The sequence below is a fragment of the Dromiciops gliroides genome, chromosome 6 (genome assembly GCF_019393635.1).
Source record: "Dromiciops gliroides isolate mDroGli1 chromosome 6, mDroGli1.pri, whole genome shotgun sequence".
Lineage (NCBI taxonomy): Eukaryota > Metazoa > Chordata > Mammalia > Microbiotheria > Microbiotheriidae > Dromiciops > Dromiciops gliroides.
The window spans coordinates 110,788,888-110,807,782 of NC_057866.1; the positions used below are offsets into that span (position 1 = coordinate 110,788,888).

Below are 18,895 nucleotides of genomic sequence, written 5' to 3' on the forward strand. Positions count from 1 at the left end.
GTGTGACCCTGGGCAAGTCACTTAACCCCCCTTGTCTCACTAAAAAAAAACCAAACAAACAAAAAAATTAGAACAGGTGGCCTTCGACGGTAATGAGTCCCCCCCCATAGCCAGCTGTCTTCACAAATGCAGGCTGAATGACCACTTGGAGATGGTGTTGAAAGAATTCATGTTCTGCTTAGGAGCTGGACTCCATAACATCTGAGGACCCTTGCAAATGAAATTCTGTGATACTATGATTTCATGTCTGTGGCTCTATCTAACCCAGGGAGGAGAAGCAACAACTTAGCAGCTCTCTCTACATCTCTCATCATTTCCACAGGCGTTCTTCATCTTTATAAGCTATGGCTGTCCTGGGTGTGTGGCGCTGGTATCTGTCATATGTAAAAGACTCGGGGGTGGGGGGTGGGGGCTGCAACATTAGAGGGTACTCCTCTATGAAGAACCTACGGGATAATGTAGATGAGGGAAATGGGAAGGCACAGAGGGGTTGCAATCTGTACCAGTGGATGGATTAGTCACAGCAATTAAATTACAGATCCAGTGACATGTTCATAATCTGGAAAAGGCAGAAGTTTATGGCACCGATTTTATTTTTTGTTGTTTTGTTGGTTTTTTTTGTTTTGGTTTGGTTTTGCGGGGCAATGGGAATTAAGTGACTTGCCCAGGGTCACACAGCTAGTAAGTGTCAAGTGTCTGAGGCCAAATTTGAACTCAGGTCCTCCTGAATCCAGGGCCGGTGCTTTATCCACTGCACCACCTAGCCACCCCAATGGCACCGATTTTAAAGATGGGGAAACTGGCATGGAAAGACCAAGTCAGTTGGCGGAAGTCATACAACAACCCCTCTATAGCTTTTTTTCATACACATGGAGCTGACAGAATCAAGGGAACCATTCTTTCCCAGACACATGATTAAAGGAGATCAGAGATTCTCAGTCTATACTTCCCTAACAGAGAAGCAAAAATGAGCTCCCCCCAAAATTCCAGGAGGCCTCTTCTCCATACCATATTCTTTCCCCGGAGACCAAGTCTCGTCTTGACCAACTGCATACTTCACACTCACCCCTGCATTAAGTAGAAATCACATTTAAGGCAAAGGAGGGGCGGGGTCCCTGAGAATGCCCTGAATGAAGGAATAACTTTAGAAGCGACCTTATCTAAGGCCCAGATTCTATGAGTCCATCCATGGATGCCGACTCCCAAACACAAATGCCCACATAAACACAGATTTAAGAATTACAGAGGAATGAACAGAAATCCGCAGCACAGTCACTGGCTGACATTGGCAGGCATACTCTGGGCCAATCAGGAGGCTCTCTCATTGTTTGCCAGAGTACAAAAGACATTCTGTTCAGAAAGTTCAAGAAGGGAAGGGGAAAAAAATAAAAAGAGCTGGGGGGCTTCCCTACTGTGTCCCAAGGAAAAAAGGCAATGGCCCTGACAAGGCTGGATGCTTGGCTTGGAGAAAGTTTAAGTTATTTCAAGGGCAGAGACAGAGGTGATAATTGTGTCACCTAGGCATTGGGGCTCCCAAAGATGTGATGTTGGATGGTGCATTCCACCTTTCTACCTCAGATAATATTGTCTGATCCCCTCAATACCTTGGACGGTCTCCACCAGTCCCACATGCTGATCAACGGTCTAAAGTGTAAGTAACCCACAGACTGTATTCTGAAGTCAGAACAAGTTGGGGGGAGTTTGTTTTTGTTTTTGTTCTTCCAAAGTACAAGACAATCAGAAGAGAAGGGGAAAGGAAGCTTGGATTCTTTGTGCTTTGGGCCAGCTGAGACACTCACTGTCTGCACCATCATACTTGGTTAGAATCTTAACCAGGGGCATCTACCCGCTCCAACTCCCAGCCCCCTCTCAGATTGCCAGGAGACTGGAAGAGAGACCCCCCCACCCCCAAGGCAAGCTACCTTCTGCCCTCCTTTTGTATCTCTTGGAAAAATCACCTCGGGTTGGTATTAAAGACCCAAGGAGGCTATCCTGAGCCTCAGGGCCAAACTGGGAAGGGGGGAAGGCTCCCCAGCTCAGGACTCCCCACCACACTCTCCCCATTCCAGCAAATGCTCCGGAGACACATGGATTCCAGAGCCGGCACCTAGTGGGGTTTAATTAGCTTTCATTTAAAATTACAGGCCGGGCAGAACCGCAAGTAAGAGACTTGAAAGCAGCGGGTGTGTACAGGACATGGGGATTTTCAGTAAGACTCAACGCAAAAACTAGTGAAAAGGGTTGTTTGTTTTGTTTTGCTTTTAAATGCAAAAATCCTCACGCTGAAATAAAGTCAACCCAGTGGTGCTATTTGTGCTCCAATACCTCCGGTTCTGCAGAAGAGCGAGCCTCAGCAAGGCCAGGTCGTTCAGCCCGGAAAGCTGGCTGTTTCCTTGCTGCTCACCTAATAGAATCCAACTGTTGGAGCATGACATCATTCCCCAGAGCCCCAGAGCCCCAGCAGCGAGAGAGGGCAGGCGTTCGCAGCCGCCGCCAGTGCCGAGTAAACACAAGAACCGGGAGGAGGGAAAGCTATCGGGCCAAAGTCGGGGGGGTGTTCTTTACCTGAAACTCCCGGGGCTTTCCTGCCCACTCCATTCTCAGCAGGGGATCGCTCACACCAAGCTCAGTCTGGGGAGCCCCGGGCCCCCAAATCCGTTCGCTTAGGGTCCAATACCTGCTGGGCGCTTCCCACAGCTCCTTCCTCTGACCTTTCCAAAGCTGCTCCCAGCTCCAATGAGCACAAGCACAACTAGCTGGCCAGGCCAGTTGTCATGGAGACCCTGTTCTCTCTCTGGCTCCTTCGCCCGCTCGCTTGCTCTCTCTCTCTCTCTCTCTCTCTCTCTCTCTCTCTCTCTCTCTCTCTCTCTCTCTCTCTCTCTCTCTCATACACACACACTCTCTGTGTTCTCTCTGCCTGTCTCTCCTCTTTCTTTGTCTCTGTCTCTCCTGTTCTCCTCTGTTACCCCACTGCCTCCCCACAACAATCCCTCTGTCACACACATGCACTCTTAAGGCTGGAAGCATCCATGAAATAACTGCCTTTTGATCGGTCCGGTTTTCCGCACATTCCACCCCCCTCCTACCTCCCTCCGGTCAAACAGAGGCACTGAGCTGTTCTGGGAACTTGCTCCAATAGCCCAGAGGAGAGAAGGGAGAAGACACTAGGCTGGCTTGTTCTCTCCTCCCTGCAATGTCGTCTCGATGTTGTTATTTTTGTTTTTTAAAATAATATAACTTGGAGGAGTCGTGAGTTACAGGAGGGAGCGGGCTAAAAGGATCAGGAGAGGAAATGAATGCCGCCCCTGGGCTCTGAAGTGGGCTGGGAGGATTGTGCTGCCTTGCTTTGACTTGTTTCTGTACTTGGGATTTTCCGGGCTGAGATGTGGGCGGAAATGCACCCACCTCATCCCATGAGCCCGCCCAGGTCCTGGGGATGGCTTTAGTCAGTGCAGGCAATCATGGTGCTGCGGTCAGAGCCTGGACAGTCGCTCATCTTCCTGAAAATCAAAACAATCGCTTAGTCAGGACTATCACGAGGCAGAGGGGAGAGCTGGCATCCCCTCCCCTCCCCTCCCCTCCCCTCCCCTCCCCTCCCCTCCCCTCCCCTCCCCTTCCCTTCCCTTCCCTTCCCTTCCCTTCCCGTCCCGTCCCCCCTCTTTCTTCCTTTTCTGTCCTGCTCAGGACATTGGCATGGCCCTCACTGACACAGTCAAGGGGCTATCATATGCAGGGAGCAAAACCCGATCGATAAGCGGAATGAGGGTCACACGTTATGGCGGAGGGCCAGAGGCTCTGGGGTCCTACCCAGGTCTAGAGGTCAAAGGCTCTGGTGGATCTCCAGAGGCGAGAGGGCATACCTCCTCCTGTCTACACTCACTAGGGAGAATGGGAAAAGTATTGTTCTTGGGAGTCTGAATGCCTGGGCTGAAGCTCCACCCGGACCAGCTCCCGAATCTTGGGCAAGTCACCAACATCCGAGCCTCAGAGGTTCCTGATGAAAAGGGGTTAATAAAAACCTGCACTCCCACTTCGAAGGCTTGTCCTGGGATTCAAAGGAGACGATAGAAGGAGAATCTCTGAACTATAGTTTAAAACTCCACTAAGACTTTTGGGCCATCTTGTAGCATCCACTCATAGACTAGAAGAAAAATACCGGGCTCCTTTACCTATGAATACTTGCTCTGGGCTTCCTTCCTGTGTGACCCTGAGCAAGTCACTTCCCCTCTGCTTTTTTCCTTCTACCTTTCCCCACATATAAATATCGAGGGTTGGACTAGCTGACCATTAACGTTTCCTTCAGCTCTAGATCTTATGAGAAATATAAATGGATAACTTTGGGCTTATATGATGCCTTATTTTTTTCAGTGCTCACACACAAATTCTCATTCATTTGAATTTCACAACAGCCTCATGACAAGGTAGGTAAAGGGAGGTGGTATTCTCTCCATCTCATAAAGGAGAAAACAGACATGCAAGAATTAAATGGCTTGCTCTAGGACACAGATTGAGTTAATGAAAGAACTCTGCAGATTGTTGGTTTCTCCACTCAAGGTACAGAAAATTCTATCCTACATTATTCTAGAATCTTTTAAAAAAAATTTATTTTTTTTTTGGTGTGGGGCAATGAGGGTTAAGTGACTTGCCCAGAGTCACACAGCCAGTAAATGTCAAATGTCTGAGGCCACATTTGAACTCAGGTCCTCCTGAATCCAGGGCCGGTGCTTTTTATCCACTGCGCCACCTAGCTGCCCACATGAATAGAATCATTATTGCACTGATCTTCATCATGGTGTTATAACATCTCAGGGTGCTTCTAACTATCTCAACGAGAGTTAAACATTTTAAGTTCATCATAGATTTTTAAAATACATATATTAATGTGGCATAAAGACCTCTGGTATCTACCTACTGTCACAGATGGATGTGATTTGGAGGAGGAAATTATATTATATACAGATATAATATCATATATACACATTCACTCACACACACACACACACACACACACATATATATATATACATGCACACACATATATATAACATAATGCATATATGTATGTAGGACAGCTGGGTGAAAACACAGGATAGAACGCCGAATCTGGAGTCAGGAAGACGCATCTTCTTGAGTTCAAATCTGGCCTCAGACACTTAACCAGCTGTGTGACTCTGGGCAAGTCACTTCCTGTTTGCCTCAGTTTCTTCATCTGTCAAATAACCTAGAGGATGAAATGGCAAACCACTCCAGTATCTTTGCAAAGAAAACTCCAAATGGGGTCAACAAAGAGTCAGACATGATTGAAACAACTGAACAGCAACAACCTATATATATGAAGACATTCACATATCTGTGTATACATGTACACATACTATATACACATGTATATATTTATATCTATATATCTGCATGCTTCAGTGATGTCAGATTCAAATAGAAATAGATCCCTGTAGCCACATATTGACTTAGAAAACACAAATTGACATTATCTATGTTGTATTGTATTTTCACTTATTTTGTTAAACATCCCCTAATTACATTTTAATTTGGTTCAAGCTACACTTAGGAGTTTTGCAGGCCAGCCAGCAGCAAATCTGACACTTCTGCTATATAGGATGTTTAGAAAGGGTTGGGGAAAAAGGAATGTTACAAAATCTAAAAGGGAAAAGCAAGGCATTACAAACATCAATGGTTGGTGTCTGAGGGCATAAAGTTCAACTCAGCAACTTCAAGCTTCAAAAAAAATGTAAGATTATCAAACCCCCTTAAAACCTCAGACCATCGAAGTCCTTATATTCAACCCTATGAACCTAGAACAGACCTAGTTTGGGATTTTTTTTTTGGTAGGAGGGGGAAAATGAGAGGAAAGAAAATGGTGAAAAGGAGAGAAATCTTGTCTTCTCTTCATGTTGTAAGGGCCATTTTTGCTCTGAAGAGACCTTACCTGAGTTCAAATACAGCCTCAGACTCTTACTATCTGGGTGACCTGAGTAAACCACAACCCATGTCACCTCAGTTTCCTCATCTATAAAATGGAGACAAAAATAGCACCTACCTCCTAAGGTTGTTGTGAGGATAAAATGAGAAAACATTTGTGAAATTTCTTTGCAAAGCTTAAAGCATTATACAGTGGGTCAAAAGTCACAAATATTTGGTAATGCTTTTATTTTTTGTTTTTAATTTACAGTACCATAGCATCATATACAGTAGATATAGGAAATGAATTTATGTTACATGTGAAAAATCAAATCTCATAAATAGCAAAAAATAAAGAAAAATAATTTTCCAAAAGTTATTGAAACATCAGACCCCTTCGTGACTTTTGGTCCACCCTGTACAAATGCTAGATATTATTGTTACTAAAGAGAACTCCTAACATGTAGAATCAAACAAAGTACAAACTAGAAGAGGCTTTAAAGATGATTTGATTCAACCTCTTCTTTTTTCAGCAGAGAGAACTGCAGTCCAAAAGGGGGGCAGGGAATATGATTTGCCCAAGGTAACTGGGTAGTTAGTAGCAAAGCCAGAGCCAGGATCTCAGTCTCCTGACTCCTTCTCCAGAGCTCTTTGTCATTCCGTTCCTGCTCTTACACTAGTCTTAACCGTATTTATCTGTTTTAGATGGAGTTCTGAGACCCAACAAAGGCCTTTGGCATAACTGAGCACATGGTATGTGTGTGTGTCTGAGGGCATAAAGTTCAACTCAGCAATGAACCCCTCCAAGATCTTGGGAAGTCGAGTTGCAGAAAAATAGAACCTTACAGTTCCCTCACTATGGTCAGTGATACTCTGGTGGGGTGGGGGTGGGGCAGTGGGGAAGGCTTGCCAATTGTTTTTTCAGCATCTGCTTGAAGAATCCTAGTTTGCCCTTTTTTCTTTGTGCCCCTGGCCTCCTATGCACACATAAAATCACTAGCTCCTGTAGATTAAAACCACAAAATATGGTAGCAGTACAAAGTACTGGGATTGAAGGCGGAAGATTTGGCTTTAAACCTTAGCCCTATGACCTACAAGCCCAGAGCCTGGGCTTCTGTTGTTGCTGTTTTCGGTTGTGTCTTATTCTTCCTGACCCCATTTGGGGTTTTCTTGGCAAAGAGACTGGAGTGGTTTGCCATTTTCTTCTCCAGCTCATTTTACAGATGAGGAAACTGAGGCAAACAGGGTGAAGTGACTTGCCCAGGGTCATACAGCCAGTAAGTGTCGGAGGCCAGATTGGAACTCTTGAAGTCTTCCTGACTTCAGGCCTAGTATTCTATCCACTGTGCCACCTAGATTCAGTTTTCTCATCTGTAAAACAGGAGGTTGGCCAAGGCGACCTCTAAGGTCTAGATCTAGATCAAAATGCTCAAGGGTTCTTCTTCCCTCCACTCTGAGTCAAGCATCTTCTTTACTCTATCCCTTCCCAACCCTTCACCCCAAGCTTACTACCCAACTATCTTCCTCCCCTCCCCAACAGAGATGAGTATTAAATTCCAAGTCCTTCTCCTGGTACACACCTAGAACTACACCTTCTGCCTGCCCATGCCTTTTAAGTTCTAGATCTGAGTACTACACATTCAAGAGGAAAAAATAAGACTGATCTCCATCCCCCTCATTCTAAAACACTATATATGATACAGAGGAATTGTGATGGAGGAGAAGGAAGAAGAGAAGGAGGAAGAAGAAAAGGAAGAGGAAGAGGAGGAGGAAAAGGAAGAAAAGAAGAAAAGAAGGAAGAGAAAGAAGAGAAGAGGAAGAGGAAGAGGAGGAGGAGAAGGAGGAGGAGGAGGAGGCTTGAAAGAACATCTGTCAAGAGCTTCACATGGCATTGGAGTCTGTCTTTAGAAAAAGTTACATCTCAAACTCCAATTTTAGTTTTGCTAAACCCTCCCAACTAGACACGGTATGTGGGCTAGTCGCCCCCTAGTGGCATGTTTGAGGTACATGACTTTCTCAGCAACTTCATGGTTGGGGAAGAAGCGGGGTTGTACACAGTAATATGGGCAATACTTTTAAGAACTTAATTTCTTGTCCTTCAAATGCTTAATTTGGAAGGAAACGAAAGAGGCTTCTCACTTTCCCCCTACCTACCACGTGCCCCCCGGATTCAGATCAAAGCAGATCAGGACCTTGCATCTTGTATTTAAATCTACAAGAGAGACTCCATTGCTTCTATTGGAAAGGCGTTTCCCAAAGCGTATTTCCAGAAGGTCCTTCCTACCATCTAGCTAGGGAACCTCTTGCTGTAATTAACAATGATTTCATCCTGTCCTGCACTAGGAGAAAACTTAGACCAGCTGTTCCCTTTCACTCACACAATATTCTTTCACAGACTTAAAAGCTGTAATTAAGTCTCCTTCCTCATTTGTCTATTGTCTATTGGCTAAACAAGCCCAGACTGTAGCTTCTCCTCAAAAGGCCTCTTTTTCCCAGACCTCTCTTCGGGTGCTTCTTTCCTCTGAACCCCGTCCAAGCCCTCCCCATCCACTCAATTACCAGTCCAAGAACCATAACATCATACTGTTGTCTACCAGACTGCCCAGCACTCAGTGGTGTCCTGACTCCGGCTGAGCAAGGGTAGCAAATCCCTAGCAAGACGTCATTCAACAAATAACAATCACTGGTTAATTCATTCAACTAAGAGGTACCATGCACCTACTGAGTACGGTACACCATAGTAGGCAGCTTAGTTGTTTAGTCGGGGGAGAGATTATGGGAAATCGGAGACCAAGGCCCTAGTGACTAAAAGAGCTAAAGATGATGGAAGGATATGAGGAAAGAAGGGGCCCGTATAAGGTCTTAAAGCCCCTGGTCTCCTCCCCTCGAGTCACTCACACTTCTCTTGGAACTCAGTTCTAGGAAGGGCCAGACTGATGGAAAATGAGAAACCAGTGTTCTTACAGCCAGCCTCAGTCTCAAGAGGAGAAGGCAGGGCTCTGCTTTAGTCATTGCCATCATGTGTACACAGGCTCTTCTAAGAGAAATGTGACCAAGTATCCCCCTCCATGAAGACAGAACGGGGTAGTTCACGATGAAGGGTGGGAGATTTAGGTTAAGTATAGTGTCTTGGATACCAGGAGAGTTAACAAGACAAGGTCTAGGTCTTTCAGGGCAAGAGAGACTGTAGTCTGTCTGAGAAGCCAGGGTTGAGCCTAAAGATTTGGGCAAAGACTAGATGACTCCTCAAGGTCCCTTCCAATGAGGGAATCCAATGATTTTTTTAAATCACATCACAAATTTTAAAAACTCTATTCTTGCTGGTTGCCTCTCAGAGGGTCTAGAGGAACTTGGAACAACTTAGAATTCCAGAATATCAGAGTAGGAAAGGAGTCCCGAGCTCATGGAGGCTGAGAAGTACCTAAATAGAGATGCCAATAAATCCCATAGCAATAGCCATGTAACCTTCTCTTGAAGCTCTTAAGAGTAAAAAGCTTCCCTCCTTCCAGACACAACCCATTCTGACCATTAGGAAGTTCTCCCCTCTCATGGAAAAGTTAGTTTCTCTGTAGCTACTGCTTCTTTTTCTTTTTTTTCAGGGCAATGAGGAATAAGTGACTTGCCCAGGGTCACACAGCTAGTGAGTGTCAAGTGTCTGAAGTCCGATTTGAACTCAGGTCCTCCTGAATCCAGGGCCTGTGTTTTATCCACTGTGCCACCTGGCTGCCCTTTGTAACTTCTAATGAAGCAGCAGCATGTTATAATAATAGAGTGCTAGACTTGGTATCAGGAAAGCCTGGGTTCAAATCTTCCTTTGGCCATTTACTTGATGTAGGGCCCTGGGTAAGTCACTTAATCTCATTCAGCTTCAGTATTCTTAGTCAGCTAATTAACATTTTTAAGCACCTACTATGTGCCAGACACCATGATAAGCAAGGAGAATAAAAAGAAAAGTTTAAAAAAAACCTGCCTTGGGGTCAGCTAGGTGGCACAGTGAATAAAGCCTCAGCCCTGGATTCAGGAGGACCTGAGTTCAAATCCAGCCTCAGACACTTGACACTTACTAGCTGGGTGACCCTGGGCAAGTCACTTAACCCTCATTGCCCTACAAAAACAAAACAAAAACAAACAAACAAACAAACAAAAAACCCTGCCTGAAGGAGCTCACAGTCTAATGGAAGACAACTATGTACCAACAAGTGATGTACAGGATAAATTGGGGGCGGCCTCAGAGGGAAGGCATTAAGATTAGGGAGGACTGGGAAAGTCTTCTTGCAGAAAGTGGGGTTTTCCCTGGGACTTAAAGGGAGTCAAGGAAGCCGGGAAGCAGAGATGAGAAGGAAGAGTGCTCCAAGTATGGGCCACAGCCAGTAGAAATGCCAGGGGTTGAGATGGAGTGTCTTATGCGATGAGGCCAGTGGATCCCAGAGTAAGATGTGAGAAGACTGGAAAAGTAGAAAGGGACTGGACAATCTAAAATGAGGGGCTTGGGCTTAGTATTCAGCTTTAAATCTATGATTCCTCCAAATTCTGCCTCCTCGGGTGTAGGGGTTTTGAGTCTGCTCACCATCCTGGCCACTTTCATCCTATCCAGATGGTTCTGCCACAAAGAGCCCCCCTGTCAGGCCACCCACCAAATCAGTGGCTCCCCACAGCTGCCGAAGCTGTTTCCGAGAAGAAAAAGAATTGCTCAGATCTTCTTGTTGGGCAGAATCCCTCCCCTCCCTAATGAATACCACCTCCTTCCCCTCCCAGGTTCCAGAGTGGATGGGGCCAGCCCCCAGAGGAGACCTGAAGCATCACGGCAGAGTAACATCTGGTCTCACAATCAAAAGAGTGAGTGACAACCTAGCATGCTGGAAAGAGTGACAGCCCAGGACTGAGGTCCTAGAGCTGGCTGCTGCCGTTACTAGCGCTATTACTGTGAACAAGTCACAACCTGTCTGGGCCTCAGTTTTTTCATCTGTAAAAAGAAGAAGTGGAAGGGGAAGGGAATAAATATTTACATACTGCCAACCATGTGCCAGACACTGTGCTAAATATTGCTACAAATAGTGTCTTCCAACCACCCTGGGAGCTAGGTGCTGTTATTATCCATCCCCATTTTATACTTGGGGAAACTGAGGCAGACTGAGGTTAAGTGACTCCTTCAGGGTCACACAGCTAGTAGGTGTCTGAGAAAGTCTGAGATGGACTTGATGGTTTCTAAGGTCTCTTCTAGCTCCAAATTTCTCTTCTATTCTAAACTCTCCCAGCCTCCTGTGGTTTAGGATTCTGGCCTGGAAAGAGATATCTGTTTTGTTAGGCTCATGATGTACTTGCTTTGTGGATCATCAACCAGGGAACACAACGGAAACAGCAGAGAGATTTCCTGGCTTCAGAAGCATCTGTAGAGTAAGGGAGGGGAGGAGGGAGAGAGAGAAACAGAGAGAAACGGAGACAGAGAGAAGGGGGTAGAGAGGGAAAGGGAGAGAGGGAGAGAGACCGAGAGAGGGAAGGACAGAGACAGAGAGAACAGGGTAGAGAGGGAAGGAGAGAGGGAAAGAAACAGAGAGGGAGAGACAGAGACAGAGAACAGGATAGTGAAGAAAGGGGAGAGGGAGAGAGACAGAGGGAGAGAGACAGAGACAGAGAATGGGGTAGAGAGGGAAGGGGAGAGAGAGAGACAGAGGGAAAGACAGAAACAAAGAGACAGAACAGGATAGAGAAGGAAGGGGAGAGGGAGAGAGACAGAGAGACAGGCACAGACAGAGAGAATGGGGTAGAGAGGGAAGGGGAGAGGGAGAGAGACAGAGGGAAAGACAGAGAGACAGAACAGGATAGAGAAGGAAGGGGAGAGGGAGAGAGACAGAGAGAGGGAGAGAGGCAGGGGGAGGAGGGGATGGGAACCTCAGGGCCTTGGGGTGATTTGCCTGAGGTCAGGCAGGCAGCCACAGACTACAAAGAGCCTCCCTTCCTGGAGGAAAGAATGGGAGTTTGGGGTTTCCTGTCTACGGGAGGGTGAGAGGCAGAAGAAAGGGACCAAACCAATACTTTGGGGAAATAACCTTAAGGTAGTGCCTGGAAGTGACTGGGGGCACACACTGTCTATTTTGGCCACCCCCGCAGTATGTAAGCTGGCCAAAGAGAAAGCCAGGCCTGCTCAGTTCTAATCACTCTGTAAGATGGGCTATGTCAGGAGCTCTGGATCCAGAAAATTCCAATAACCCAATATTAAAAGAAAACTCAACACTAAGCTGCCCAGCAAAGGAGGCCTGACAGGGCCAAGTATGTTATCCTATACTGGCACAACCCAGGGTTTTTACAGACTTCCCCAGAGGACAGGAAAAATGCCCCACTCAGCAGGTGCTGAAATCTCCTATGTTGCCAGGGTTATCATCAGGGGCCGGTGCCAGCTCCCTACCCCACACTCATCCCAGGAAAACAGTAAGGGAGTCATTTTTTTTTTTTTACTGTAGTCCTGCTAGTTTCCTCTCAAAGACCAAGAGGGAACTAAAATAACTTAATAGTCACAGAGTAGCAGAGGAGTAGGTCAAGAACTCAGAGGTCACCTAGTCTAACCCAGCCCTAAACAGGAATCCCTACTTTATCTCCAGCTCAGCTCCTATTTCCTCATATCCTCCAGCAGATTACTCACTCCAACATCCACGCTCTCACCTTCCAATCTGCACCTTCTTCCCATCCACTGGATCCTCCGCCATTGCCTTCAAACGTGCCCAAGCCTCCCTCATCTTAGACCCCACTATGCCCTCATGCCCCATGGTCCCATCTCACTCCTTTTCTCAGCTTCTAGAAAAGCTACTCATTGACTCTGCTTCCTCTCTTCTTACTCAATCTTTAACCCTTTGTTATCAGGCTTCTAACCCTGATCACATAATTGAAACTGCTTTCTCCAAAGGTACTAATGATCTCTCTCTGTCCCTGTCTCTGTCTCTCTGTCTCTCTGTCTCTCTCTCTCAGCAATTGGGGTTAAGTGACTTTGCCAGGGTCACATAGCCAGTGATTTCTTAATGACTAATTCTGATGGCTTTCTCAGTCTTCATCCTTTTCAATGTACCTGTTGCACTTGACATTGTTGATGCTCCTTGATTCTCTCTCTTCTTTGGGTTTTCTGGGTCACCTCCTGCCTCACAGCTCCTTCTCTGTTTCCATATTGTGCCCCTTAACTGTGTGTATTCTCCAAAGCTCCATCCTCAGCCCCCTTCTTCTCTCTCTGTCCTCTCTCTTTTGGTTACCTTATCAGAGCCCATGGGTTTAAATATCATCTCTGCAATGAGGTTTCATAGATCTATATATCAAACCCCAGTCTCTCCTCTGGGATTTCAGTCCAGCTTTACCAATTGCCTATTGGGAATTCAGACTGGAAACATCTCAAATGCAACGTGTTCAAAACAGAATTCATCATATGTCCCTCCAAGTCCACCCCTCTTCTAAACTTTTCTATTTCTAAGGTACAACCCTCCCTCACCTCATATATCAAGTCAGTTGGCAAATTTTTTCCATTTTGAATTCCTTGGTATCTCCCACAGCCATTTTATTTTCACAACAACCAGGTAGGTAGATGTCATTATTGTCTCCATTTTACAGATGAGAAACAGAGGCAGACAGCAGTTGAGTCCATGATCGCCTAGCTAGTAAGTATCTGAGGCAGGATTTGAACTTGGGTCTTCATGACTTCAGGTCCAGAAAGAACCTTGGTTCTCTGTCCAAGAAAGCAAACGTAAGACGTTCTGAAGCTGGGCATACCTAGGAAGAAAAACCAGACCCTTCAAGAAGTCATGGAGAGCAGAGGTCAAGGCTGGATTCTCCAACTCACCATAGACTGGAAACTTGTTGCTCTTTGTAAACCTTAAAGTGATATATAAATGTGAGCTACTGAGAGTCAATGGCAGTGGCATCAAACTCAAATAGAAACGGATCCCTGCAGGCCATACGCTGTCTTAGAAAACCACAGATTAATATTATCTACTGTTCTTATTTATTTTATGAACCATTTCCCATCTATATTTTCATCCAGTTTGGGCTGCACTCAGGAGCTTTTCCAGGTCCCATGGCCCACAGGCCCTTAAGTTTGAGAGCTCTGGTCTACAACCCAAGATTCTCTTCTGGTAGAGTGTCTTCTCGCACCCTGAACACCTGACCCTGACATTGCTGATTCCTCTGCTGCTTCTGCTACAACTCCTGGCCACTGAGTGAGGCAAGAGCTAGCTACAATCTCCAGATCATTGTCCAAAGAGGGGGCGGGCAGCAACAGGCATGTCCAATAGGAAAAACAGACCACCTCCTTGTTGAGGTTCCCCACCCTTCAAGGAGAGGGGGCTAGGGCTGGGGTGAAGGATGTCAGGGGCCTACTTTTCCTTATACCAACCTTCCAGTCACCCAAGTTCATCATTTCCTTGGAGGCCTTTGAAATTGTTTCTCTCTCTCTTCCCCATATCCAATCCATCCTGTCTTTCCCTAATATATCATCCTTCCCTACTTTCTCCCCATCTCCTATGAATTGAATAAATGAATGAATGAGTGAATGAATGAATGATGCATTTATTAAGCATTTACTATGGAAAAAGCACTATGCAAAGTGCTGGGAACACAAATAGGAAAAACAGCCCCTGACCTCAAAGAACTCTCATTCTAAAGGGGAGATAACACATACATATATGCATCGATGGACATTCAGAAATGGTCTTCCCTCCATCACTGAAATGTAGCCAGTCTTCACCTCTGCCTCCCAACAGTGTTCGAGGCAATCCTTCATTTCAGGTGCCACCTGTTCCAGGAAGCCTCCCTTACATCCCCAGATGCCAGTCCCCTCTGCCTTCTGAGCTTACCTTGTGCTGTACTTAGGAACCATATTCCTCCAGTGGAATGTTAAGTGCTTGAATACAGGGACAATTTTAGTTTTGTCTAAATAACCTTCTAACATTAGCCCACCATGAATAAAGTAGGTGCCTAATAAATGTGGTTTTTTTCTTTTAAAATTGAATTGGGGGTGCAGCTAGGTGGTGCAGTGGATAGAGCACCGGCCCTGGAGTCAGGAGTACCTGAGTTCAAATCTGGCCTCAGACACTTAACACTTACTAGCTGTGTGACCCTGGGCAAGTCACTTAACCCCAATTGCCTCACTAAAAAAAAAAAAATTGAATTGACAGGGGCAGCTAGGTGGCACAGTGGATAAAGCACCAGCCCTGGATTCAGAAGGACCTGAGTTTAAATCTGGCCTCAGACACTTGACATTTACTAGCTGTGTGACCCTGGGCAAGTCACTCAACCCTCATTGCCCCACCAAAAAAAAAAATTGAATTGACCAACATCCAGTTAGCTCAATGCTTGAAACTTCAGAGGCAACACTAGTATTAACACTGCCTCTCCTCACAGCCAGCAGTCAATAAACATTTATTAAGCACCTACTATGTCCTAGGCACTGTGCTAAGTTCTGGGGATACAAAGAAAGGCAAAAGACATTCTCTGCTCTCAACAAGTCTAATGAGGGACACAACAGGCAAACAATTATCAAACAATAACCAACAAAGGGAAGATATTAGCATTAAGGAAGACCAGGAAAGGCTTTTTGTAAAAGGAAATAAGGGAAAAGGTTATGAAGGGCTTTGAATGCCAAACAGAGGAATCAAACAACAATCTCAAAGTTGTCCAAGTGATGGATTAGTAAAACCACGGCTCTGCTGGGGCAATAATGTTTCTAGTCAGTTGTTGTTTGTCCTTTGTTCTCAAAGAGGACCATAACATCAGGGTGATGTCATGACTTGCAATGAATTGAATTTAAGTGAGGAAGGGCTGTGCAAAATTACCAGCCTCACTCTCTCCATCGGAGCTATCTGGATGACTGGAGATGGCCACGGATGTTTAAGGCAATCGGGGTTAAGTGACTTGCCAGGGTAACAGAGCTAGTAAGTGTCTGAGGTGAAATTTAAACACAGGTCCTCCCAACTTCAGGGCCACTGCTCTATCCACTGAGCCACTTGGCACCTCAGACACTAGCTGTGTGACCCTGACCAAGTCATTTAACCCCTATTGCCTCCAAAAAAATAATAAATAATGCCTGGGAAAACTTCTTTATAAGAAAGATCCATGGGAGGTAGGAAAGGAATCAGGCTTTACTATGACTCATCCACAACACTCTAAGTCTAGTCAGGGAAAAATTTGGCAGGAGTGGGCGTGCATCGTGTGCACTCTCATGAGATTTATCACCGCTTAGTAAATCATCTGTTCCTCTTCAAACCTCAGAGACTCTACAGAGATTGCTTTAAGCAAAGGGTCAGCAAGAGCATCCCCAACAGCCAACAGAAGAGCTGCGGTGATCCAGAAAAAGCCACAAGAGTTGTGCAAGGTAAAGATGGATATTTTCAGTATCTTTTTTGTGTGGATTAAAAAAAAAATAAACAAGCACTGTCCTGATAAGCTTCTGAGAAGCTGGGCAATGATTCCATTTAACTGGGGGCATCTCTGGGGAAGGGCAGCTCAGTCCTAACATATTCCAGCAGGGCTCCAAGGGGTAGGTGCAGACCAACTACATAGAAGAAAAGGAGATGACCACTCGTCCAGAGAGGAGAAACACCTTGGACAGTTCTTCCAACTGTCCTCCTGTCTGGTGAGGACCCCACAGCTGGAAGTTTCATTTCAGAAAATTCCTATTCTTTCCTCAATCCCCACACCAAAACGAAGTTGTTCAGTCATTTTGGTTGTACCTGACTCTTTGTGACCCCATTGGGGGTTTTCTTGGCAAAGATACTGGGGTGGTTTGCCATTTCCTCTCCAGCTCATTTTACGGATGAGGGAATTGAGGTTGAGTGACTTCCCAGAGTCACACAGCTATTAAATGTCTGAGGCTGGATTTGAACTCATGAAAAGGAGTCTTCCTGATTCCAAGCCCAATGCTCTATCCACTGCGCCACCTTGCTCCCAATCCCCCAACAATAAAATATCCCCAGACAAAAGACTAAAAATGAGTAGCTTATAGGACTATAACCCTAACCTGTCATGATGACTTGAGAAGAGATGCAATCACAAGGGTGTGAAAACAGAAGGCACCTAGATGGAATAGTGAATGGAATGCTGTACATGGACTCAAGTGAATTCAAATTCAGTGTCAGACATTTACTAGCTGTGTGACCCTGGGCAAGTCACTTAACTGCTGTCTGCCTCAGTTTCCTCTTCTGTAAAATGAGGATAATAACAGCACCTATACATCACAGGGTTTTTTGTGTGGGTCAAATGAGATAATATATGTATAGCACTTTTCTAATCTTAAAAATGCTATACAGCTTCCCAAAAGTCTTTGTGCAATTTTAAGCTATTAAAGCTTGAAATAAGCTAAAAAGCCTAATAATATCAAAGCTAGAGATAGTGAATAGCTTTAAACTATTAAAACTGCACCAAAATTTTGGGGACACTGAATGCTAGCTATTGTTGCCACTGTTGCTATTTCAGCAGCTAAAACCAGTACATAGGCAATCTGTGGTTGGCCAACAATGGCAATGAACAGCATACACACAGTGGTGGGGCTGGGTTACAGATCAGAGTCGGGGTCGACATTATTTCTTGCTTTAAAAGTGGTGAAAACGGGGACAGCTAGGTGGCACAGTGGATAAAGCTCTGGCCCTGGATTCAGGAGGACCTAAGTTCAAATCTGACCTCAAACACTTGACACTTACTAGCTGTATGACCCCGGGCAAGTCACTTAACCCTCATTGCCCTGCAAAAAAGAAAAGAAAAAAAAGTGGTGAAAAAAATACCTAAATTGAAATCAGCAGACCAGTATCGGCACCTTGCTGTTTGCCTGTAAGTGTCTGTGTTGGCTCGGAGAAGTCCCTGATAGTCCAGTTGCTTCAAGGAAATGCATCTTTCCCAGACATTATCAGAACAACCATCTCCAGCCAAGAGATGTCTACCAAGATTGGTGGGCATGAGGAATCCATACTGGGTTAGGGCCCAACATCCGAGGGGAACCCACGTTCCTGTGAGAAGAGCATTCTTGCAAATGTGGCCCTGGAAAAGCCACTGGTGGTCCTCATCTTTCTTCTTGTGTTCTTTCTCTAACTACTTTTCTTTTTCACTCTTTCTTGATATGAGACCCGAGGCCACTGATAGAGAAGAAAAGAAAAAAAAAAAGGAGGAAAAAAAATCAAAGGACTGGCTAAACATTATCAGAATTCCCTAAAATAGGCCCTGAAAAATAGCTTAGTCCACAAAAGCAAATACTCAAGTGATTTGCCAACCTCAACGTCCAAGAGAGGGAGGGCAGCAACATATTAAGAAACAGGAACTTCTTCAGGCTTTCTGGTACTGTCCTGTTCACAGGAAAAAAAAGTCTCATCTGCACTCATGCATGTGTAGATACTTCTCACCTGCTTCCAAACGACTCAGCACTTGCACCCTTGGAAAAGGGCCAACTTCTTGGTTACTCTCAGCTATTTGGTAGCCTAACCCTAAGAGGACTTTGGACTTTGCCGTGATGCAGAGCACCCTCAATAGCACCTTGGTCCTGCCCATTCCCATCATAGTAGCAGAAGGGAGGGGTCCTGAATCAGTTAAAAGGAGAGAGATGTCAGATGGCTTCCTCTTTTTTCAACCCTACAGATGACACCATACAACTCCTAGGTTTCTGTTAAGAGCTGGAGGAAAGTGCTGGCTCTTCCCCAGCCGGGGTCATGTTGACCGCTCTCTTATGAAATTCATAGGGATACTTCACCAGGCAAGCTTGCACCAAGTGCATGGCTCTCTTTTCTGATTTGTGTTTCCTGTCCTGAATGAATGACAGAGCATCAGCCTTGAGACAGATGAGTACAGGCAGGTGTGGGTTCAAGAAGCTTGAAGTTCCATCAAGTCCAGCTGACTTGTGCCAAGGAGACCAGGAAGAGGATGAATAGGAATTGTGTTGTTTTTGTTTGTTTGTTTTTTGGGGGGCAATGAGGGTTAAGTGACTTGCCCAGGGTCACATAGCTAGTAAGTGTCAAGTGTCTGA

General features: G+C 45.5%; 1 protein-coding gene across 1 annotated transcript in view; it reads right to left on the reverse strand.

Moving 5' to 3' along the window:
• The window catches only part of DENND2B (DENN domain containing 2B), a 212,496-nt gene that overhangs the window by 140,264 nt on the left and 53,337 nt on the right, over positions 1-18,895 (reverse strand). The window contains 2 exon segments of the mRNA XM_043970649.1: positions 3,406-3,500; positions 17,667-18,014. Of these exon segments, the coding sequence (XP_043826584.1) occupies positions 3,406-3,410 (5 nt within the window). The 5' untranslated portion in view covers positions 3,411-3,500; positions 17,667-18,014.